We start from the raw sequence: 25930 nt of genomic DNA, 5'->3' as shown, positions 1-25930 counted from the left end.
CTGCTAGAGAAGCGGTTTGATGAAATCGTTTCGCAATTTTGCACACAGGGTGTGGTGGCCCTGATCTCTCGGTTACTGTGTCAACATAATGTATTGTTCTCGGTATTTCATACTAAATACGTCATCCAAACGTCTCAGAATACTGGAACACCCTTGCGGATGCTGTATTGAATATAACAAACTGAGAGATCGTTTTTCATTCATAACTTGCCATGATTCCGTTATTTTTCACTGTTTATACAGCTGAACTTATTCAGTATTTTAGTAAGACCCGGTACAAAAAAAAATAATTGATGGACTTTTATTACTTTTTAATTATACATAGTACACTGTAAGCAGGGTTTTCAATACATTGTTAAATCTAGAGAGAACTGAATGTTTTTTAGTGTACATGTTTCAGTGTGTGCTTTAACAATTAGAATCCTACATTTACATTGCCTTTAGCAATTGATTTTAAATAGTGCAAATAGTTGATTTTTCCCCCAACTGAAAAATCTGAATTATATCTTGAATTTAATTTATTTTTAGTGGTGTTTCAGTGCATGTGCCTACAACAAAACTCCCTATTCATTAGTTGGACGAAAATATACCTTAAATTGTCTTTTTCCTACAGCTTCCTGACAAAGTGGGCTTCCTTGCATTGGTTATAGTACAGAAAGTTGCTAATTGCTGCATTTACTTACTTTTGCTGCTGTACTCTTGTATTTCAACCAAACAACACAAAACAGCCTGATTTCATTAGGTACGTAATACGTGTACGCTTGAAAATAAGTTGGCAACACTTAAATATACTACGCTGCGATCAGCTGGTGCAGCGTTTCCCATTTCGTTCAATGATTGGATTTAACCTAACCTAAAAACGTGTTGTATAGTGTTTGAGAGACTAACTTTGCACACTAGTTACACAAACAACTATTGGCCATCAATTAAGTCTGTAAATAGCGTAATTGGTCCATCTTTAGTTGACATAAGAATGGCAACGCTGAGTGAATGTATATAAACATCTGTTTGTCCAGTAACGACCAACCGGACAGGATTGTTGTAAGTGCTAGAGTGCGTCAGAGAAAGGTATTCTTAGTAAGAAGTTGTAAAGGAAATTACCGGAGGCGTATCGGAAACCTTGACATATAGACGGTAGCTTTGTCTTGTACTTGAACTTGAACTTTCCTCTCCAGAAATATCGAATATTGCAATAATCGAACCGCTTCAGCCCAACTAACCTACATGCAAAGGTCGATTTACATAATCTACTGTGTACTAACAGTATTCTTACACGTCCTCAAAGTTTACATATTTTCTATCTTATATTATATATTAAAAAAACTTTTGCAAAACTTGCAAAAGACTGACCATACTACTGGACCGAATTACACGCGGGTTGTACCAAAAGAAAGGTTATCTTTCCTATGTGTGCAGGTTTTATTTGAATTTTAAAAATATTAATGTTAATTGGGTCAACAATGGAAAGTCAACTTTTCTTATGGAGATGATACATAAGTGTGTTGTTTTTTAATGGAATCATACTTTATCCACAAAGTTTTACCTGACATAGTGGATTATAAGCAAAGTCAACTAGCTTGTAAAAAACTTCATCACAAATGTAAGTGTCTAGACAATTAGCATGCAAACAATCCACACGACCCCGATTACTTTCGACTTGTAGAAATCGAAATAACTTTTCTCTCAGTGAAACTTCAAACAGTCATAGGATGTTAAGTTATATCTTATGCTTGTGCAGGATGTAGAGTAAGAGTCAATGACAGCAATGAGACTGATACGGAGACACGGTACACCACAAACCACTCACCTACGGCGATATAAAGGTCGTCATGGGAACCATACTAACACACTCTTCGTTACTGGATATATGGACGTACTTAAAACTATCTTCAGCTGATCCATGAGGTTGATAAATATACGAAGAACTAGGTGAAACCCGTCGAAATCGACGGTTATTTTCAAGGCATACGCTAATTCATCTAACTGCGATAAATTGAGTGAAATTATTATTTTGAGCATTTAGCAATGTTCAAAGATTAATAAGTGTAAAAACAATAATGATATTAATTGCGTTAGTTACCAAATATGGTTGATCATTCAATGAATAAAATATTTCCCATACTGGACGTCATTGGAGTTGTTAGTATGCTACCTGGTATCTCTTCGTTTGGAAGAACCTTTAAATAGTATTAAAATCGTAATGGTGGATCTTTGTACTTAAACACTTCCGTGATTTCATCGGTGTAATGCAGATTAATCTATGATTTTATTTGAAAAAGAAATCTGTTTGTTGGGAAGACACGTTCTAACTTCAAAGAGAGGTATATCCGTTACAGTGTAAGTTTGATTTTTCCTTCGTCACGTCGCGTCAGTTCGTATCGCACTTCTAAGCCAATGAATAACGCTCTAGCACAGTTTTGAGAAATTGGTGGTGAAGGTACTGTTAAAGCTGTCCTTGACATGGGGGATGTCAGTTAGTTGTCTCAGCCTTATCAGGTACATAAAGTTGTCAATATAATCTCTCTACGGAATGTTAGGTGTAGTGGAATATACTTGTAGTGAAGTTGGCTTTTATTCTTGAACTTTAGGGGCCTCCTCATTTATATAGTTGTGCAGCTTCATTGGCAAAAAATAATACGAATGACATAGTAATGTGGCATTTCCAAAAAACAAAAAATTGTGTTAATTGGTTGTTACCTGTAATCGAAGTAACCTCTCTGAAAAGTTTGCAGTATATTGCAGTTTTCCAGCTTAATGACTTTCTAAATCATGCACATATTTCTAAATAAATATTGTACAATGTTTTATCCAGTTGCTGTAAACCATTATTAATTTTTTTTTATATGGACACGGCTCAATTTGGCACCGTCTGCACTTGTATTATTTTGTATTGTATTACACAATCGAAGATTTTTCCAATGATTGAAAGCATGTACAGTATGACAATAATCTCATGAACCTATGATGACCCGTCTAGAAAAATATGATTAAATATAGGGAAAAGTTGTGAAAAGGCAGAAATCAACCCGTAAAATAGATATAAGATAGTTCAATAAGAAATAATTGTAAGAGTTATTGTCATAAAAGGATTTTCCACTGATTTCGTAATGGAACTTAATATTGGAACACATGACATGATACAGAAGAAAATCAATTTTAAAATCAGAAAATAACATTGCAAATACTTCTTTTGGACAATTGAGTAACTCCCAATAAATGTGTGTTGTTTAAAATACAATTTTAAAACTAACAGCTGTTTTATTAAAAAGTATTATCCACATGACCAAAATGTAAACAAATCTGTGGAGGGATTTTTAAAGGCTTCTGGGGCAGAGCCCTAAGCGAATTTTCTTCGTTTTTCTTTTGATAACTCATCTACAGACCAAGACCTTTCTTTGGACACCTCTACCAAGTTTCTACGCCCAGCCGTTCTCTCAAATTAGTGGATACAAAGTTTCCAATTAAATATTTAGATTCCCCCATGTTAATCTTATGGGAGAAAACTAAACTTTGATGGAAGATCCTGCCCAAACTAATAAAGATATCAAAAAACGAAAAACACTTTGCAAAACTACAGATCAGGGCAATTTTTTTGACACTTTAATCATCAAAATCGGTCCAAAAATGAGGGAGGAGTTCTGTTCACAAAAATCGGCTTAGCGTATTATATATATAGAATAGATAGATGTTTAATTATAACTTAATCTCTTGTAGATTAAACATGTTAGTTTATAGATTTATCACTCTTATGCATGAGCTAAATATAGTTCGTTTTTGCTATATTTGTTGCTATATTGTTATATTGTTGTATATTGCTATATTTGTTTTTGCTATATTGTTCGTTTTGTTTTGTTCTTAGCTACCTATATATGGTAATTGTCATGTAATTTTTACTATTCATTTTATTTTTTAAGTTACCAACACAATCAAAGGTTACTAAATATAGACGTACTTTTGCTGCATCAATGGATGATAGACCCATCACAGAGCATTTTTAATCGTACTATTCCCTGTATTGAAAGTATTTATAGATTTATCTTACTTATATTATATCAGCTGATGTGTGACTCTGAAGTGTGTCACGGAGTGTGTTTTATCATAGTTAATCATTTCATATAGATTTGACATATTACTTTTTAGACTTGTGTTGTTAATGAATCAGTCTGTTATTGTGGTTCGATGTTTACTATTTAGTTGTAGTTGTACCAACATAAATACTAGGCATAAACGTGTTGTGAAAAGATTGAATTATTCTGTGTTTGTGCTTGGAGTACATTAATTGCTAATCCATTCCTTTTGCCTATGGATTAAACATAGTCCTCTAGAGGGCAATGCTCTTTATAGATCAGATGAAGTCGCTAATTTTCTGTCTGTTTCCGTCTACATGCGAGAGTCACTGGACATAACCGTACTTTAATTTTGTTTCCAGGTGGTCCAAGGTCTCTCTATATTGGATCAAGATATCAAGATATGTTCCAAAGGAAAATCTAGGGTAATTAAGATAATAAATCCCTTACGCTCCTAAAACTGTGAAAATGTTAAATCTGACATCACTACGAAGTATGGTGTTAACTTTATTGTTGGAGACGTCACGCAGGCTGATGACGTCACTTCACTTGTTCAACCATAGACAAAAGGAATTACATATTGACCGTCAGCCATGCTGCAGTTACCATAGGGTCTGGCGCACACCGCTGGGAGCCGTGTTGTTAGGCGTACGCGCTACGTAACTACACGGCACTCCCAGCGGTGTGCGCCAGAACCTATGGTAAACATGATAACTACAGCACGGCTGACAGTCTAATTTAATTCTTTTTGTCTATGGTTCTACCTACCGACCCTCCTGTTGTGCTGTAGCTGTTACCACTAATGACTGATGGATGATAGTAGAGCAAGGTCAAACACGATGACCCAGTTGTTGCTGACCAACCCTACTTAACCTGGACTTTCCCTGGTTAGTCATTGTTCATTGATAAATGATTCAAAGATTTGGCTATAGTTTCCATCTCCTCCTTTGTGGTTTACTTACCAAGTAGTGTGTGTGAATTATGGTTTATAGTCAATGCTCCTACGTACAACTTAAAATATGGTGAATGACTTGTTGTAATTTCAAATTGTATTAGACATTTCTCGAATTAGATTGTAAATAAATACTTGTTAAAAAAAAAAAAAAAAAAAGTTTACAGATTACAACATTGTAATACAGAAATCATGGCGTTGAAGAATGTACAATAAAAAATACCAATTACATAAAAGTGTATACACACATTAATTGTTAGTTTGAACGTATGTTTAAAAATCTTATATAAAAGAGTTGTGTGTTTTTTGTAGTTTAAGCTATAGTTTTATGCTAGTTTGTCAATCAAGGTTTAATCAAGTCTAAATTAAGGGTAAAACAACATCGCACAGCAAAAAAGATTTAAAATAATGTTTTTGGGACCACCCTTTTGGTTGTCCATCCAGTGGTTTGTAGCTGTACAGATGGGGGAAAACGTTGTTAAATCTGTCCGATTATACTAACAAAACAATGAACACAGTTTTGTACGGCAAGTATGGTTTACTAGTTTGAATGACACGTATTCTTTTATACATCTACTAGAATGCACTTATTTACTGAATTGACATTGGGAACAACGTTTACAATGCTGTAAGTCATAACATTCACAGGGCTTAATGTGTGCAAAGTACACCTGGTCGAGATTACCTAAAATATCATTTTACAGACTATGTACAAAAGTGGCTTTATTTCACCCACACAACAGTCGGTTCACATGGATATGACAGCTCTCCTTAATAAATATATATTACACAGCTAAATTTGAAAATATAGTTCATGAACAGCACTAGTAACTGTGACTCCTAGAACGAGCCGAAGGTTATGTCGTGGAGTGCTGGTGACGAGTTGGCCGGGAGGGCGTAGTCCTTCTCGAGTTGGTCGAGGATGCCACCTGATCGTCCGTAGGATGCTCTGGAGGGCTGGGGCTGCTGGGGCTGCGGTTGGGCGAAGGATACAGGTCCGTTCCTCTCATACACAGGGGCGGGAGCGGGGGAAAAGAAGCTCTGTTGAGGTTGGGGTTGGGGTCTAGGAGCAGGGCGTGGAGCTGGGCGGGGAGCAGGCTGTGAGAAAGAGGAGGATGGACCGACGGGAACAGCACCGGGGATGGCAGCTCGTGGAGGTGCAGGTCCAAGAGACGCGGAGGGGGCAGGTCTGGAAGGTCCAAAGTTCTGGGCGGACTGGAAACTAGGGAAAGAGCTCTGGGTGTACTCGGGTTGTGGGGCGGGTCTAGGGGCAGGACGAGGGGCGGGGCGAGGGGCGGGGCGAGCCACTGGGCGGGGTGGTGGAGGTGGAGCCTTGGCTGGGACCTCCTCGTAGTACTGACCGTCGTCGTACTCCACCGGCTCAGAAACTACCGGTCTGGCAGCTCCCTTTAAACAAACATTATAACAATAAAAACTAAATACAAATCAATATTATTACCATGTCTAATGGAGAAAAAACTACTACATAAATCTATGTGCAATTTATTTTATGGGCAGTTTCCCATCACATATTCCGAACAAAATATATGTTATACACCATAGAACTATTATTGATCTGTTTTTTCTATTAGAAATTGCATTGACTTGTCATATGCAACATTTAATCCATAACTACATTTTTTTGGACAGAGGATCGCCCACTTATCATACAAGTAATCCTCACTAAGCACCATACAATTTAGTCTTTAGAGTATTTTACCAAAACGTGCCAACGAATATATGGCTATGTGGTTTGTTATTTACCTACTATATTTATCTTGACTTAACCATTTGCACACATACCTTCTTGCTCGGTCTGGCGTTCTCGGTAATAGCGCTTTCGTCGACCAGTGTAGGAGGGGCTACGGTTATTCCCTCCCCAGCGGGTTGGAACCCGTACTTGTTGGCTCCGTACTCTACGACGCGCACCTTGCCGTTGTCGTCCACGTAGCCGTACTTGCCCATTACTTCCCCTGAGGGCAGTTTGGTCTCGATTTTGAAAGCTCCGTCAGCACCCTCATATCCATAGGTGTAGGATCCGTCCTCATTGTGCCTGAAAACACATTCAATTCTATAAACAAACGTGTAAAAGAATGTGATAGATCGCTTGGATGTTGGAAATGCTTTCTTAGGAAGATCAGAACACTTTTTGTAACTCGGATTGTTATTTTGATACCCCAGTACAGCTTTTCAGACTTGTGGTGGATGGACAGTAATGGTTTCTGCATACTTATAAAACAGTTTTTGGCTTTGGACCACTTTATCTTAAAATAGTTTAGTTTTCTCTCTCACACAATTCCACTGACATTGAAACTAAAAGACTAGAAATTTCTTGGTCAGTTTCAACACAAGTGGAATCTTTCTAAGAAAGAAAACTAACCATGTTAAAGAGAAAACCCCTAACATCTTTTTGGGGGTTGAACCAATCCATCCCATGTTGTATACTGTATTGTTTTATGCATATGTAATATCACCAGTACGTAGATAATGATTCCAAGGATCTCAAGCTCCAAAGGTAGTCCATTGAGAGATGATGATAAACTGTTATACCCTTTTACACTGTGTATAGAACAGAATCCAATGTTTAATTTTGTTCGCCCGTATTAGTAAAAAATCTAAAAAAATTTTGATGTTGAAAACCTAACCTTACCTCTATTTACAACAGTTTAACTAGACTTTAGAAATCATGCTAAACATTTCAATAATTTTAACTTTTCTGAATCAATGTCCAGGAAGACTCTTCGGCGTTGTTCTGCTCGCCTCCTCGGAGGTCACTGCAGAGATGACCTTCCTGAACTTCCTTGTAAAGCCTTATTATCCTTTCCCTTTGAGTCATACGATAAGTCCTTCCATATAATCTATAGATGATGTATGGCCGCTCATATACAGTGCATTGACTTGCAACGTAACGATCTTCTAGTGTGCTTTTATTCAAGGATACCGAGCGTGAGCTATGAAGGACATTAACCTGAACTTTACTCTCAGACAAATTCGTTGTTTTTCATAGATGGAAAAGTATTTGGATTTTTGAATCCAATAATATTGTAGTGTCCATTAATTCAGTAAAAAATAACCGCCCATAAAGTGTCAACCTAGATCGTTCATATGTTTTGGCAGGGGAAATAGAACAAATGTGCTATTAACCTAATGCAAAAGAAAGTAACATTATAATTAATATTTTCTAGCCACATAAATTCTGTTTGATCTGGGTTGAAACATTTGCACGACTCTCCCAAAATAAGTCGTCATTTAGGATTTTACTCTTGAATTATCAATATAGACTATGACTAAAATTAGGCCATAATTATTTATCAGAGTTCATCATTATCCATAGTAATAGTTTTTGTGTGAGATTTTAAATTCCAAAATATTAATGAATCTAATAAAAAACCAGACAATAGTCTTTTTCCTGAAATGTATAATCTGACTTGTAAATAACTGTATTAACATAATTCGTTGTTGTTAATTGTAATTGGACCTCATAATGACATGTTTGACTGACTGGGTGAAATCGATATTTAGTACATCTCAATACCCGTGTAAGGGTAAATATATCGTTAGAGTTAACATACTTCTTTCGTTATATCCATGCAATCTGGTTTGTAATACGAACACTTATTATATAAGAGTGTACTCAGAATAACGTGTCGTTATCATAAGTAAATGCAACGTGTGGAAGTGCGAAAATGCGTAATAACTTTGAATAACATCGTGAGAACTAGGCCATCCCGTGATCTGTCTTGGGTCAGGGAAGTAAAAAATAACGGCGTTAATTGTAAGGAAAGCTCAGAAGTTACACAAGCGCATAATGTATGAGTTACGTGAGTCAAGTCACCAATGGTTGGCACGCACACTCACACAAACACACACGCACAACACACGCGTGTACGTGATCCTTGTTGATCTAGATTTGAACATTTCAATCAGTCTAGATTAACACCTGGTGTGATAATAGCGTTAAGGGCATCGGAACCGCCTACATCTTTCACTTTTTGCATAACAAGACTATTCGGTTTGAGATATTTAGCATTGTAAGTGGATTACTGTACTCTTACTTTTACAATATGCAGTTCCTGGAGAAAATTATATTGTGTAACTGACCAATTACATATGTATTTATATATATATATTTTTATTATTTAGTAACTGTTAAAGTTCGGGGCTGACAGTCTAGTTAACTCTTGTTTCTCATTGCAACGGTTAGGTCCGATTGATATTGTATGAATAGTTTTGTTGTGCTGCAAAAATGGTGTAAGAGAAATCTACGTCTTTAATCGTTCCTTGTTCTGAGATAGATACCTAGATATTGTCTGAACTACTTGTATGGTGTTTATGCAAATTGTTTACCTCTATTTAGAAATCATTAGTTGACATACTTTCTATTTTACCACCTAGCTAAAGGAATTCTAAATAACATTTGTTTGAAAATACAGTAACTAGTACCATCTCTTTTGAGCTGTTGAAGTAAGATATTTTGTTAGACTTAAGGTTTGGAATTATGTTCACTGGCTATAGAAATTCCAATCAAAAAATGATATTTACAATTATAAATATACTTTTGGCACAATCTATGTTTTTAATACTGATTGGCCACTGAGGACTTAGGTCACATGAAGCACTGTTACAAACAATGTCAGGCCTGTGTTCGTCCTTCGTTCATAGGCAAAAATAATTAAATATATACTGTCATTCGTACTGTGGTTACCATGGTTACCATAGGTTCTGGCCCACACCGCTGGGAGCGCCGTGTAGTTACGTAGTGCGTAGGCCGTAACTACATGGTGCTCCCAGCGGTGTGCACCAGAACCTATGGTAACCGCAGCACAGCTCAGGGTCTGTATTTAATTCTTTTTGTCTATGGTTCGTCAGAGTGGAGGTAGTTTTTTAATGATAGTCTGCTTAGCAGGAGTCTCAAACCACAGGCTGGTGACATGTACGTGCACAGAAATCTTCATTATCTTCTTCAAAGATTAATTAAAAAACCAATAAGACACTGGTAAAGGGGTTATATATCCCTCTATTTAATTAATCCACCTAACCTGACATACCCTTTAACCGTTGTGGCGACAAAATTACTTCTACAAGGCAGTACTGATATAATGTCAAGATACCAAACAAGGAATACAATGCAGCAAGTACCATAATTTGTAACAATGTAGTACAAGACAATGCTAGGTATGCGGTGGTGTGGGAGGTTACCTACAATGACCTTGACAAAGTCACATGACATCGCATGTCTATCACTCATAGAGGATATGACATTTCACGTTCAGTATCAATTACATGGGTTGATTTACTAGTTTGTAATGTTTTATGCCACATACATCAGTAAAATCCACCGTTAAAGTCACTACAAAAATCAGTAGAAGCAGTGATGTCATTTATTCAAACAAAAAAAAAACTTGTGTAGAACGGAGTTTATATGTTAGCTTAGCCAGAGACTATATATATACCGCCCTTATAGAGACATCATCCTAATGGTTCACTTAGAGACAATTTCTTCCTGTCCAGTATTGCAATTGCCTTAGTATCTGCTCCAAAGAGAAAAAAGTAACAACAAACTATAATTGCTATTTTATTGACTTTAAACTTACTACGATCTGTTTGTAAACTAAGAAAGTCAAGACATAGTTATTTATGTAACTAGTGTGCAAAGGCATTTGCACCCGAGTTACACATAATATTTGTCCTACAGTTACTATATAAAGCATATACAAAATTAGTCTTTCTAACAATACACAACACGTTTTTAAGTTAGGTTAAATCCAAGCGTTGAACGAAATGGGAAACGCTGGACCAGCTGATCGTTGTCGTTGTTTTAAGTGTTGCCAACATATTTCCAAGCGTACACGGATTACGTGCCTAAAAAAGCACACTGTCTTGTGTTGCTTGGTTGGAATACTGGAGTGTGGCAAAAGTAAAAAGTGTGCAGCAAAATTAAATAAATGCATCAATTAGCAGCTTTCTGTACAATCAGTGCAACGCAGCCCACTTTGTCAGGTGACTGTAGAAAAAAATTCTTGGCATTAAAGTTTTGCTCGTGGAAAAAATGCTAGGTTTATGAAAATCCTTTTAACCCATTGACAAAACCCCGTAAGAGCCTACATATTATGTTTTTGACAACTGTCGACTGTCTGTGGTATGTACACTTCAGTAGACGAGAACCATCTGGTCGACCTAGTAGGAACTGGGATATCTCACGCTCAAAGCAGTCAACTAGTCGACCGTTGCGTTAAGATGAGAGGATGGCACCGCAGTAGTTAATGAAGAGACAGGATAATGGGAAGACGATCGTTACCAATGTCCCGCGGTCACGACTGCGCCTTGTAGGGAGGAAGACGTCGTAGCGTGCCGGAGGATACATTGTATAGACAGGTGGCGGGGCTTGAACCGGGGAACTGGGTCGTACATGCGGAACTGACGTCTTTATTTACCTCTTCTGTCATAGTTGTGCAGAAATATTGCGTGACTCAAAACTATACAGGGTGAATAAAAAGTCAAGACCCCCCCCCCTCTGATATTTTTCCAAGTAAATATACAGAGATATCCTTTTGGTGGTCGAGCAATCTTAGCAGGAAGTTTCATTTTATCATTTTGAAATTTTTGAGTGTCCCCCCAAAAGGGGGTATTTGGGGGGCAACTCAAATATTTTAAATGTAAACCCCCTTCAAGTGACACCTCATTTTGAAGTGTTAACAAAAACTTAAAGAATGGTGAAAACTAGAGGTCGCTATCTCTTCTCTATCCAAAATGGTAGCCCGTCAAATGTTGTGGAAAATCAACGGTAAAATTGTTAATATTGGCTGCGATTTTGGATAGAGAAGAGATATCGAGCTCTGGTTTTCACCATTCTTTAAGTTTTTGTAAACCCTTCAAAATGAGGTGTCACTTGAAGGGGAATTACATTTAAAATTTTTGAGTGTCCCCCAAAAGGGGGGATTCGGGGGACAACTAAAAATGTTTCAATAGAAACCCCTATCAAGTGACACCTCATTTTGAAGTGCTTAAACAAACTTAAAGAATGGTGAAAACCAGAGCTTGCTATCTCTTCTCTATCCAAAATGGCAGTCAATATTAACAATTTTACCGTTGATTTTCCACAACATTTGACGGGCTACCATTTTGGATAGAGAAGAGTAGTGACCTCTAGTTTTCACCATTCTTTAAGCTTTTGTTAACACTTCAAAATGAGGTGTCACTTGAAGGGGGTTTACATTTAAAATATTTGAGTTGCCCCCCAAATCACCCCTTTTGGGGGGACACTCAAAAATTTCAAAATGATAAAATGAAACTTCCTGCTAAGATTGCTCGACCACCAAAAGGATATCTCTGTATATTTATTTGGAAAAATATTAGAGGGGGGGGTCTTGACTTTTTATTCACCCTGTATAGTAGGAGAATTAATGTGTATTTTAGTTGCTTTTTGTTCGTATGCCCATAGACCAAAAGAATTAGATATAGACTGTCAGCTATGCTGCAGTTACCATGGTTATCATAGGTTCTGGCGTACACCGCTTGGAGTGTCGTGTAGTTACGTAGTATATACGAAGTAACTACATGGCGCTCCCAGCGGTGTGTGCCAGAACCTATGGCATCCACAGTACAGCTGACAGTCTATATTTAATTATTCCTTTCGTCTATGGTATGCCTCTTAAAGTCAGCTGCTGTCACCAGGCTCTTTAAGCATAGACGACTGCCAACGCAGACAGCCAAACATAACCTCTAAACTTTGACAACGATTATCTCAAAACATCAGTTTTCAAGATAGGCCCGTTTAGCAGCTGCTACAGCCTCAATATATTAGCAGTTGCGGAAGAAATTGGTTCAGTTATCTCAAAGAAAATAGATACATAGTTCAATGAGTACGAGAAGTATGTTGGTTACTTCGATGTAAATCTAGATTTTATCTCGCTTTAAACAATCCCCTAAAAATAATTATATTACTGGAACTTTTTCCTTACTAAATATATTTTTTTTAACAGACAGACTTTAAAAAAATTACACTGTTCATGGTTTATTGAATTTTTCATGTGGTTTTAGCGAATTTCCCTATAGGGAAGTAGCTATTACCGTAGGTGGCACGGTAAGACCTAGACCCGGGACCGATTTACTTTTTCATTTTGATGTCCCCAGAGGCCAAAAACACCATTCGTTCAAATTTTTATATATGTATATATATATATATATATAGACTTATATATATATATATATATATATATATACGTCCGTGAACGCGATAACTTGAGTAATTTTTGTCCGATTTTGATGAAATTTGGTTTAAAGGTGTAAAGCGGGATAAACTTGAATGAGTTCGCGAACCAGCACGATCGGACCATGGGAACGGGGCTTTACGGGGGGTTTTATGGGGTAAAAATCGGTTTTTCTCACTTTTGACCCTCAAAACACAAAATTTCCCGATTTCTCTTTAGACCTTTTTAAAGAGCTTAAAAAAACAAATAATTTAGTATATAAAAGTATTTTTGTTCGATTGTTAGTAACGGAGAAAATTTAAAAAATTGTAAATTTAAAATTCCCACGTTATTCTTATGGAGAATATTGTCAAATGTTGTAGTTTGCTTGTTGATGGATATTTCTTGATCAAACTTGGCAAATTTATTTATTTTGTACTAAGCTATCAATATTTTACTCAAAAACACACTTTATTAGTTTCTTTGTAGCAGCAAACCTAGGTACTCGTTAAACCTAATGTTATTAAAATATATTTAACTGAAAATCAATTCAGACAAATGGAAATTCGCTTAGTCGGCAGGCTTGCTGCGGCGGGGGTATTATGATGTTTCATCGGCGAATCTTCGAGTTTCCAATTTAATACGATTACAACAATTAGAATAATTATTGCCAAAAATGTATTCGATATTTCACCAACAAGATTTAATTTTCCTGATTTCTGTGACATAAACTGTTTGGTATTGATGTATTATCAACTGATTTCTTCCAATAAACTAAACAAAGTATCGCAAGGTATGATTTTTGTAAACAGCAGCCATAATTTCTTCACACGGTTTTAAATCGATTATTCGGCAATGTTTCTTCAGCAAAAACTAAATTTATCTTTTTCTTCAGCATCCTTGAATAATTTTCATATGTACAGACCAATACACATAAAACCACGAAATACAACATCACCAAATATCCACTAGTTATATGGTTGGATTCGCGAGCTAGGCTTTAGTTAATTATTTATTTGATATTTAATTTATACATTTTAAGCAGATCGTTACCTAACTTCTATCATTGTTTTATTATATTGAAAGTACCATAAACAGAGATAAATAAAATTTTTGATACTGAGCGAACGCAACTGCTACGCGTATTTATTATAGGAAATTCTATAAATACTGTGAAAAACTAAATACCTCACCTGTTAATCTGCTTGAGGATGGCCACGGGGGGTTGGCGAGGGGCGGCGTTAAGCGATGAGGTGGGCCTGTAGGCGGGGGCAGGTCTGGGGGCGGCACGTGGGGGCGGTGCTGGCTGATCATAGTCAAACCCTCCCTCATCCACGTAGTTACCTTGTTGAGCTACAACAGCGCTGAACAGACACAGTGCTGCCACCTGTCGGACAAACAGTGAGTTAGCTCAACCTTTACTACTGCTGCTATCTGGTGGGCGAATGGTGAACTTAGTGCGATCTCGGGTGAATCGTGTAATTATGAATGGGAGAGTTACTACTATTTGAGATTAAATTGATCATTTTCCATTCTTATGATTCTACTCGATATTGAAATATGTTCAAAACACAATTTGTCAATTGTATAAGCAGAATGGATAAATTACTCCAATCTATCTAACCTTGGAATGCAGATATTTCCAAAGAAATTGTGATAACCTCGACCATACAAAATTAAATCTCTCAGAAGAAAAAGTAAATTTCTCGTTGGAGACTTGAACGCAAGGATGTAATGAAGAATTATTATTAAAATCAAGATGCTGCCTAAAATTTAATAATTTTTATTCATTTGTAAATATTTATTTCTTCGGTTTGAAATTAATTAAACATCTGCATTAAAATTGCTGAATGTATCTATAAAGAAAATCGCGTATAACGTGATACGTCTATTCATGAATTGGTAAGTGTTTGGCTTATACTACGCACCCAAAAATATGGACCCGAGGAAAAATGTTTGGAATGTTTTCATGTGCTGTTGGTACATTAAAGATTTAACTAACCAACCAATTGAACATCGATGTATTAGTATTCATTGTTTTGTAGAGGCTATAAATAACTTAAAATAAGTAACAATCGACTCTAAAACATTTTGGGTTAAAAACCAAAAGAAGTGTTAGAGTTTAGTGTCTTGGGCTTTTGGTGTGAGGGGAACGGCTTTGTTGTCCTTAAACGTCTGAAGAGGTTAATTTGACGTGTTTGGGTGCTTTCCTAGTATTTAATTGAAAATACCACCGACCTAGACACTAGAAAAAAATCATATGCTGTCGAAGGTGCTACGATAACGCCAATTACGATTTCCAAGAGGATTTTCAAGCGTTTTTACGATAAATCTCTAGAACACGTGTCTATCATCTTTGAGGTGGACAAAACTTGACCCTGTGGGGTCCGATAACCCCAGGAAGTGCCTTGCCAAGGTCCAGGGTGGCCGGAGACCAGGGCGAGGCTCACCTTGACTGGAGGCAGACCTTGGCATTCTAACTGTCCCCGGGTCTGCCGTCTACCGCACCCCAGTCGGCTGTATCACTTTTGTTCCGCGGTTTAGGCTAATTTCTTCACATCACTTTTGTTCCGGGGGTCAGCAGGTAGATTTCGGGACCGGTCAAAACATTGCTTTTGTTCCACGGACAAGTCTCTTGTTCTGCGACATCTCTCTTGTTTCTCTTGTTCATGGGGCTGTACTCTCCCTCCCCCAAATACTGTCTTTGGCTCTCCACCTAATTCTTTCTGTCATAGGTTAGGTTAGGTTATGTTAGGTAAAATTATTTAACTTATTGATATTTTTGCTAACAGGAAAATGGTAATTTAACGAGTTTTAAAGCCCGCATGACACACTACACAGTATCAAACTAGTAGCTCAATTCGAGACTCGTCACGGGATGTGAACCCACATGAAAAGTGCCTTAGACCATTGTGGAAAAGGCCACAAAATAGTCTGGATTTAAGGACCATTGTATATGGCCATAAAACACGACGTATCTTTCACAATAAATTAAATTACCATGTAAAATGAACAGTATAAAAACCTGACACATACTTTGATTCATTAGCTTGTCAACCAATCTTATAATGGGTTGGTGGAAGATTCTTTGGCTTTTATGGGAATCACAAAAGTTGCAATAACTTTTTAAACGTAATTTTTACAGCAATTAGGGTAGTAAAATGTTGTTAAGAGTTAAAAGGGCTATAACATGATAGATTTTAATGAAAACCAGTCAAGCCAATGTTTTAGAAATCCGGTTTTCCGTTAGTATATGGGTTTTAATGGGAAAAGCGCCATAAAAGAAAGTAAAATTTCAAAACTAGAAACCCCCCTTGGGATATACTTTGTAGAGGGAGAGAAAGTAAAAAATAAGTAAAATTAACATTGGATATGTACGTTGTCAACCAATTTTGATGTTGCTGCTTTTGCCAGTAGAGTTCTGGGCTTTTCATCCTACATCAAAATTTGAAACTTATTTCATTCTGTGTTTCATGTTTAATGAACCAAAGGCTATTAAATTGTTCTCTCTTATTTTAGGTAGGATTCAGCAACATGTGCTTATCACTTTGATTATTATATTAGAGGACGATAAATAGTTAATTGAATATGTTTTCCAGACTAATTAAAATAATGTGAAAAGTGGTCCAGTAACAAGAATCAAGTAGGAAGCAGCATAATGTAATTTTAATAAATTTATAAAACTTCCTAATGCAAAGGGTGAGATATGTATGAGGAAGTATTTGTTTCGGAGACCATCTTCAATCCATGATAAAACATACTCTTTTACGAACTCTTATCCATAACATCCAATAAAAAAATGTTGGTCCATTTTAGTTTATAAACTCAGTATAAAATATATAAAATAATACTATGATTTACTGCACCTGAAAAAATTCGCTTGACAAAACCTCGAATAACACAAAGTCGAGAATGCAACCATAGAACAAAGGAATTTAATATAGACCATCAGACGTGCTGTGGTTACCATAGTTACCAAAGGTTCTGGCGCACACCGCTGGGAGCGTCGTGTAGTTACGAAGTGCGTAGGCCGTAACAACATGGTGCTCCCAGCGGTGTGCGCCAGAACCTATGGTAATCGCAGCACAGCTGACGGTCTATATTTCATTCTTTTTGTCTATGATGCAACTCAATAGCACCTGAGTGATTAGACAATCGGTTCCTAAACCGAGCGGAACGAACACGGGAGAGAAGAAGAGGAAGAGGTAATAGCGTGGTATAGGTACGATACAGGTTGGTTATTAGATAACAAATAATGGGTGGTTGAAGATATAGAAGTTAGCTATAGACAGGAAATTATAATTATACGAGAGTAATGTATATGGTATGGCCGAACTAGCCAGGAAATTGAGTTACAAGATTGCATGTAATCTTTAGAGTAATTTAAGCACAAGTTATAGGAATAATTTAACAAATAAGACATGAATTAGCATTAAATCATATTTAATGAATGAGCTGTTTCCGTATATTTTTTGTTTTAACTTATTTGAAATTTACGAGGTTATAGTCTTAAACCTAATTTTAAATTTTAAATGCTAAAACTTTTATCACCACGCCCAAGATTCGCCCTTGGCATTACCGAAGTAGGATGGTCAGTCTAAAAACCCGCACATCATTGCCGCCAAAACCTGATCTCGGAATACAAATGGATGCCCTGATTCGGTAATCGTAACTCTCAGGATTGTTGGTTGGATCTAAAGGCATTGTTCCACTTAGCAAAACAAGTAGACTCCTCATTCCATTGTAAATTTTAAGCTTGTTTTTGTGTCTAGTTCATGTACGTCCACACTGATCGCTGGGGTAGACCACATTTTGTTTGTAATATTTTAGGGTTATTTTCATGATTTGTGCTGTACTATTTGGTTATATAACTAGGAGACCAATTATTGTTTATGATAGTATGGTTTTATTTTGTTAAATGACGTTTTAAATGACTGAAATAACCAACAAAAAATTGTAAACGAAACATAAGCTCATCAGTTGGACGTACAGAACTAACAACAAAATTTGCTTCAGTTGTTACATAAGGATGACAAATCTACTAAAGGAGTATGTTAGGGAGTATGTTTTATCTATGGTTCCATTCTATAAGAAACCTAAACCAAACCTACGATGCTAACTATATGAGCAATACTAATAATGAATAAAGCAGTATAATGAATAGTAATACAACATCGTGCAAAAAACTATGTTGAATTATGTTGTGTTGTGCTAACTGTGCTAAAGATGATGTTGTATCAGCAAGTCGCAAACATTTTGGCAAATAAGGCTTTACAAATATATTGATAATTTGTTTATTGTGTCAAGCTAAAAATGTCCAAGGGTTTCTAAGATTTTAAGTATTACACATCAACTAAAATTATATTATATCGGAAAATAGCATTTCAGTAGGTTCACTTGGCATGTTTGTATCTTTGAATTTAATAACCATTATTGCTAACTCAACCACAGACCCGTTGGGGATATATGATGATTGTATTAGCAACAATCAATGTACTAATATCGATCCATAAACACCACGCTATTTTCAAAAGTACGTTAACCCCCAAATATGGCCAGTATATTCCTTTGGAAAATGTTGGATGGTTGAATCTCATCGCGAGTTCCCTAAATGTATCCAACAAAATAGAAAAAAAACTTCGTCCACGAAGATGTAGCTGAATGAACCCATTTTGGCAATCAATAGTCGAGTTTAGGATAGGATGTCAAACACATTTGATACCTCGTTAATCTTTATTTAAATTTACATGCTAGTAGTTAAACACGTTTGGTTATAACAACTAACAACTCATTTAATTCGACCGCTATTCCAAATAAGTCTAAACCTAATGATTACTGGGACGGGTGGCGTCGTCCTGTAATCCAACTACTAGGAGGTAACGAATTGTGGATATATTATATAGGCATGCACTCTGGATGCGATACTCCCTGATGTGGATTAACGTCCGCACGAGTGAGTACTACGACTATCCGCAGTACTATCCTGATAATTAGACCATTTCGTATATACCAAGGCAAAAATGTGGATTGGGTTCCACTATAAACTGTAGGTCCCTTAGTTGTAATTATCTATTAATTAACAGCTGTGTCTTAGGAATATGTCGGTCTTAGTCACTAACAATGCTACAAGATCGCGCCACTCATCCTACACTAATCTCAATTCTTACTTGGCTTATAATACCTACTTTGTATGGTCGCCATTTCATTGAAAAGTATTAAAGTATTAAAGTTACTTAATTCAGCTTGATCTAAGTACATGACTGGTCAACAGGTATGCAGGTTTTGCAATAGAGGGCGCTTTGGTCGAGTGGTCCCAAAGAATGTTATGTGTTCATGTTGCAATGAAGCTGAGCTAACTATTTATTAATCAGGCCATTCGGCGGATAAGAAACGGTATTCCAAGGTCCTTGAAAAAATCAACGAAGCTTGAAGCTTGGTCATCTGTAGTTAAAGATAGACTTCAAATACCCCCGCCACAGCAAACCTGCAGACTAAGCGAATTTCCATTTACTTGGCTGGATTTCTACTAAAATATTCCCTGAAAATTTTCAGATTTATTTTCTATTTAAATAACATTAGTTTTAATGATTACCTAGGTTTGCTGCTACAGGGAAGGTATTGAGGTGTATTTTTATTGAAATGATGATAGCTTAGTATAAAATAAACAAATAGCCAAATTTGATTAAAATATATCCATAAACAAGCAAACTACAACGGTTTATTTATTCTCCATTAGAATAACATATACATTTTAAAATTAAAGTTTGTTTTATCATTTCCGTAACTGTTAGGCATACAACAACGCTTACATATCCAAATTATTCTTTTTTTAAGCTCTACAAAATGATCTGGAAATAAATTGTGAAGTTTTACGTTTTTAGAGTCAAAAACGGGGAAACCCAATTTTTACCCCGTAAAACCCCGTTCCCATAGTCCAATCATGCTGGTTTGCGAACTCGTTGGAATGAATGTTGGTTTACACGTTTCTACCAAATTTATGCTCAAATTTACGGTATGCGATAGTATTACACATCTACCATAGCCATAATGTTCTACTACTTCACCTATACAATAGAGAAAGATAGATTATAAAAATTCGCAAAATATCATAAATTATTCATGAAATTAAAAACATAAACATAACTGTAAACAATCCTACTTTGACAGTTCTCATTGTGTATCACAGTTTTTTGTTGCTGCTTAGTTCAAATTAGCTGTTTTCATAAATAATGAAAAAAATAATAGTGCTGCACCCTGTTGGTAAATCGTATAGATTTTTAATGCTTTTGCATATCATAGAACCAACTCTTTTAGTTGAAACAGCTGGCTAAATTCTTTAATTCCCTTTAAATATGAATACTCATAAGGTTAACATGGGGAACAGCAGAGCCACTGGGGCGGAGCCCAAAAGGATTTAAGAGATAAGAATATGCCTATATGTTGATCGGAAATGTGAGCTATCATGATGCCAAATTTCAGCCCAATCCTACCAGTATTTTTCGTGTTTATTTGTTTGTGTTTATTTCGGATCATTTATACTCGAGTTATCGTGCTAACGGAATCTGAACAGAGGGTATTTTTGGCCTCTGGGGACCTCAAACCAAAAAATTAAATCGGTCCCGGGTCCAGGTCTTATCACAAGTACTACGGTAATAGCTTATTCCCTATATGGGAAATTCGCTAAAATCCGAAAGTCTAAGTGATTTAGTCAGGTATATTATGTTATGCTCTATAGATTTCGTGACATGCACCAATCCCATATTAATACAGGTTTAAAACAAATGTAAAAGGCCCATTAGTTTTTATAATTTTAAATTTTACAACATTTTGTAAAGATTCCATTTTTTGTTCGGGTTTCGTTTTATTCAAATGTAGAAACGGATGCCATAAAGTATGAAATAGTTTTTTATTAGTTCACATAAATTATTAGTTACTACTTTCCTTTCGATTTTACAACAAATACTTTAAATAAATCATTTGACATAAAATGACAGTGAAGTTTAGAAATCCTGTTGTACTTTCTATGATTTTTGAATTTCTCCACAGAACGTATTTTCTTTGAGATTGAGGTTGGTATTTTTTTCATATAGGTTTTATTAAGGTTTTATTTTCGACTGCAACCTTGATTACTATCAGCAGCATAAGGGGATGTCGCCCAAATATTACAAAGATATCTAAAAATTCGCTAATTTAACTGGTTCACACAAAGATCAAGTACAACCAAGTTTTTTATTACATACTTTTGTAACATCCCTAGCTTTAATAATCGTATTATTTCTTAGAAATATTATTTCTTTTAAAAACTGAAGACACAACGAAATAATATTAGTTATTAAACATAACTTACTCATATTATAGGCAAAGGCAAATATCAAACATAGGCCTGTCCTTTTATAACCTTTAAGATCAGGCGAGGACATTTTAAAGTAATTTTCTGTTTAGTGATTTTATAATTTCAAAAATGTTTAAACTAATTTAACTAACCAACGTACAGTACTACAGTGCACCATTACGCAATACTGAAATATCTGACCAACAGTGCATTACAATCTAACCGAAAATGAAACACATGAAAAGTCAACTCGCAGTCTCCAGGATCAATGCTAGTGGTTTCCGAAACCACAGTGACAGAGTCCCCTACATTCACCCTTTGTGGCTATCAGCTGATTATTGCGTCAGCTGACTGTTATCAGCTGTTACGGCATCTGTTCTCTGCACGACCGCTACTGTCGTGGTTAACGATCCATTCGCATCCAACTTTACTTTCTCATTTAATCGCAACTAGGCTATTTCCTAATGTGTTTAGTATATTCGGAAGTAGAATAACGCAATAGAAAGTACAGTTCACTTTTCTACAAGAAATTAGTTATCTTAATTTTATATCCCCCTTAGTTCATTATTAATCTTCATTGTTCAGCGGAAAAAGGTGTTCTATATTTCTGTCCAGTTTATGGGAGTGCGGGTAAGGGTTTATTTTAAATTTTTGATATTGGATTATTTTTGTTTATTTCAAAACTATTTTGAAAAAAAATTTTGTAAACTATAGTGTGTCACCTAGTATTTAAACTCCTACTGCAAGATTTGTCCTTTAGGAGGAAGATATCTGTCCCTTGGACAATAAATACATACATACATAGGCTTTAGATTTTACGACAACATGAAAAGAATAATGGAAGTATCTAAAATAACAAATAGTATTGGAAAGTAGTTTCCTAAAGTTTATGTGAACATTAGTCAATGTTATACGTAAAGTTATTAGAGGACGATGTATAATTTAATACTAGTGTACATGTTGCTCGAATTCGAGCAATTAGGATTTGCAAACCAATAACAATCATACTAAGCTGTCCACATTTCAACAAAAACACACCTACCTTCCCTGTAGCAGCAAACCTAGGTACTCATATTAAAATTAACTTATTGTTATTTATGTAGGAAACAATGACCATTTTCAGGGAATATGTTTGTAGAAATTAAGCCAGGTAAATGGAAATATTGGTTTGCTGCGAATGCACAGTTTTAATAACAACAGCAATGATTGTAGAATCTGAATTATTACTTATATCCATGAGTTTATCTAGTAATTATTTCCTGTAAAATATTGTTGTAAATGTAAAATAGCAGCTAAAAAATATTGGACAGACTCGGTCAACAAATGACGTAACTGAAAGAATCCCATACTAATGACATTAACATATAGTTTGACAGTAGTTCCATTTAATCAATGTTAAATGTTTACATTCGGGCGAGTGGCATATTTTATTTATGTTTATGATCCATACAGTTCCTGTTCTAATAATCATGCAGTATTTAATATATTTGGACCAGCTGTGTGGAATTTTGAAATCAAAATTAATTTGACAGTTAGTTCTGATTGTTTACATTTTTAAATTTTGTGGGTTTGTTCTTTGTTACCATGGATACCATAAATAAATATTTCACTTTTAATTTCTGACAACAGCTGGAGTTTCATAACAAATTTTGTTTCCCATGTTAATCTTATGGATAAATACGAAACTTTAAAGGGCCCCAGGGCCTCACTCACTAATTATTTACCTAAAAAGAAAGTTTCCTGCACAACTTCACGTTACGCTCTTTACAATGACACCAAAAACATGTCAATCGGTTCAGTAGTTTCGGAGGAGTAATTGTCACAAAAATCCTGCTTGCGTATTAAATAAGTATAGATTCCAATTAATTTATGGACATTTAACATAACAAAATTATATTGAAAGAATTGAAGAATGTCGTTGATGCTAGTCTTAATACATCCACTAAGTGGAAATTGAAGGAGGAACTATAGATGTGTTACAACAAAAAATCGCAAAAAGTTGCGGATCAACCTAATTGTGAAAAAATTATATAAACTACAGTGTTTTTTATTGAGTAGTGTTAACTAAATTTTATCCACCGAATTCAATCAAAAGAGTTATTGCGTTTATAATCGGGTTTGTTGTGGATTGAAGTTGGAAAAGGAGAATTTAAATAATTGGCTCTACCCGAAAGGACTAAGAAGAAAGCTGATTTGATAGACAGCTGGATTTCCACACATGTGAAATTATTGTTTACTAGTTGAATAATGACCTTGCCATAAGCGTTTGACAATAAATCGTTGTTTTCTCAAATATGACGAAAAGTGTTGACTTAACCTTGGTCCTATCATCTTAACAGCTTTTATTAGCAACTACTTACTTCTGAGGCTATTTTAATAGTGTAATTTGCTCTCTTCTTTCCTCAAACAAATGGAAGGATTAAATTAACAGAGATTTAGCGTGTGACAAAATAGGATTTGTGAAAGGGTTAGAAAGTAATCTTGAACCTATTAAAGACAGAAAGACCCGTTTTACATTAGTTATTGTTATGCACTGATATAAGTATGCAAAACAGTATATTGTGTCGGTCCTGAACAAGTAGCTGACCTTGGCTTTACACTACCGCTATCCAGGCACTACATGATTAATACCTACCTACAAGTTCTCACTTCTCTTACTAAACGATAAATTGCCATCATATTGTATATCTATGAGTACTTATATTTAACTCAAATATTTAAAACAAAAAATTCACTATAACAGAAATTTCGTTAAAAAAATAGAAGTGCTATTAAAAATTGTTAAAACCCCAAACATAGTAAAACGAATTTTATAAACTAATGATTTACTGATATCAAACTTGGTAGATAAACAAAATACAAAACATATTGCTAGTAGCAGGTCAATACGGTATATAATATTATGCAATATCTCAATTTGTCAAAAAATTATGAACATATTTTCCAAGCAACAAAGGAAATTCGTTAAATGACAAAACAAAACTTTTAAAACAATTTTTATTGGTTATAGGTAATCAGAAAAGGTGAAATAGTTAAACAAAATAATTAACAAACTTGAATCAAGCTATGCAATATGCGTGTCTAGATATAGGACGTCAAAAAATAACTGCCCAGTAACATGTAACATGAAATTTTAATTTTAAAATTTGTTTAGTTAGTGGGATTTCAAAAGTAACTATCATATAGCTGGGGATGTTTAAAGGAAATAATTTTAAAATCTATTAGAGTCATAAAAGAAAATTGAAAGCTTATCCAGATTCTAAAACCTGTGAAAATAAAACTTTTGAAAAGCTTTCATAGGCAAAACAATCATTTGGAACGTAGCACCTAAGCTCTAGATCCCAAACAATGTTTTCTTAGTTTAGAGATATCTGTGTTAAAATTAACATTTTACTAGGAACCCATAAAATTTATTGGAAAAGAAAACAATCTTCATATGTATTATTTTCTAATTTTATAGAAATAACGTCAGTCCAAAAACCATATTAAAATTAGCTTGAACATAACACTATCACTGTTCAATAAGGTGGCCATCTCCCATAGACCATGATTAGGAAATTGAGCATACACTACCATTTTTGAAGTAGGTACAGTACTGTAGACATAACATTTCAAATACGTCACCACTAAAAATTTAAAGTACCAGATCAATTTGTTACCAAATAAAACTAAATTGTAATTTCCAAAAAATTTCAATTTACTCACGATAGTGGCTGTCTGTGTGGGTGTGGAGACCATGACTGTGTGAGAGGAGGCAAGCCACTGACTGGACGAGTGGCGACTCAGCCACTGTTATATCTGGTACAGACCAAGGTCCACGGCGCATCTGCTGATAGTAGTGATAACATGATAATCAGCTGAGCTCATCACTGTGGTATGCGGGACGCTGCTGAGGAGGTGTGGGACGGTCGTGCATTAATTTCGATCAAATGTTCCTTAGTTGCGCCCAAGTCCAAGCCAGGTAGGGGTGAGTTGCCGGTAGAAGGATTGTCCTTGTTTACATGTCATTCTAACATGTCCTAACCTAACCTAACTCAGCCCAACCTAAACTACTAAATTATACAGTCAAAGAGGGCCGCCACTTGGTGCAGTTATAATGAAATTATTGGGTGGCTCCCTGGAGTAGTTGGCGCAATTCAGGAATACCCGACTACCTGACTCAGGTCAGTGAGCGCAATTAATGCCTACAATTAATAGGACCGCGGGAAATATCACCATTGAATATATACCCCTATAGGGTATATATTCAATGATATCACGGTGCTCATATTATGGGACTGAAATAGCTTGGATAGTGATGAAGTCATTACTTATTAATCACATATCTTTTACTCATTATATTACTCATTAATTACATATCTTTTAATCTATTATTGACACTTTAAATTTC

At 35.6% G+C, this 25930-nt stretch overlaps 1 protein-coding gene across 1 annotated transcript; it reads right to left on the bottom strand.

The window, feature by feature from the left end:
• Positions 1 to 5725: 5725 nt before the first annotated feature.
• LOC128991065 (skin secretory protein xP2-like) lies at positions 5726 to 25354 on the bottom strand. Its single transcript, XM_054413793.1, has 4 exons — positions 25246 to 25354; positions 14402 to 14595; positions 6823 to 7072; positions 5726 to 6426 (listed from the first exon to the last, which is right to left on the bottom strand). Exons 1-4 carry the CDS (start codon positions 25276 to 25278, stop codon positions 5860 to 5862), a joined length of 1044 nt encoding a protein of 347 aa, XP_054269768.1. The 5' UTR covers positions 25279 to 25354; the 3' UTR covers positions 5726 to 5859.
• Positions 25355 to 25930: the final 576 nt, after the last annotated feature.

The sequence above is a fragment of the Macrosteles quadrilineatus genome, unplaced genomic scaffold (assembly GCF_028750875.1).
Source record: "Macrosteles quadrilineatus isolate MER2022 unplaced genomic scaffold, UCM_ALF_1.0 Scaffold_3__2_contigs__length_128488019, whole genome shotgun sequence".
Lineage (NCBI taxonomy): Eukaryota > Metazoa > Arthropoda > Insecta > Hemiptera > Cicadellidae > Macrosteles > Macrosteles quadrilineatus.
This window is presented reverse-complemented; position numbering and strand designations above follow the sequence as displayed.

Excerpts from the sequence above, each read along its gene's own strand:
- LOC128991065 (XM_054413793.1), bottom strand. The coding sequence starts at position 25,278 with ATGGTCTCCACACCCACACAGACAGCCACTATC. Across the intron at positions 7,073-14,401 it reads ATCCTCAAGCAGATTAACAG|GCACAATGAGGACGGATCCT; the intron begins GTGAGGTATTTA and ends ATGTGTTTTCAG. Across the intron at positions 6,427-6,822 it reads ACGCCAGACCGAGCAAGAAG|GGAGCTGCCAGACCGGTAGT; the intron begins GTATGTGTGCAA and ends GTTTGTTTAAAG.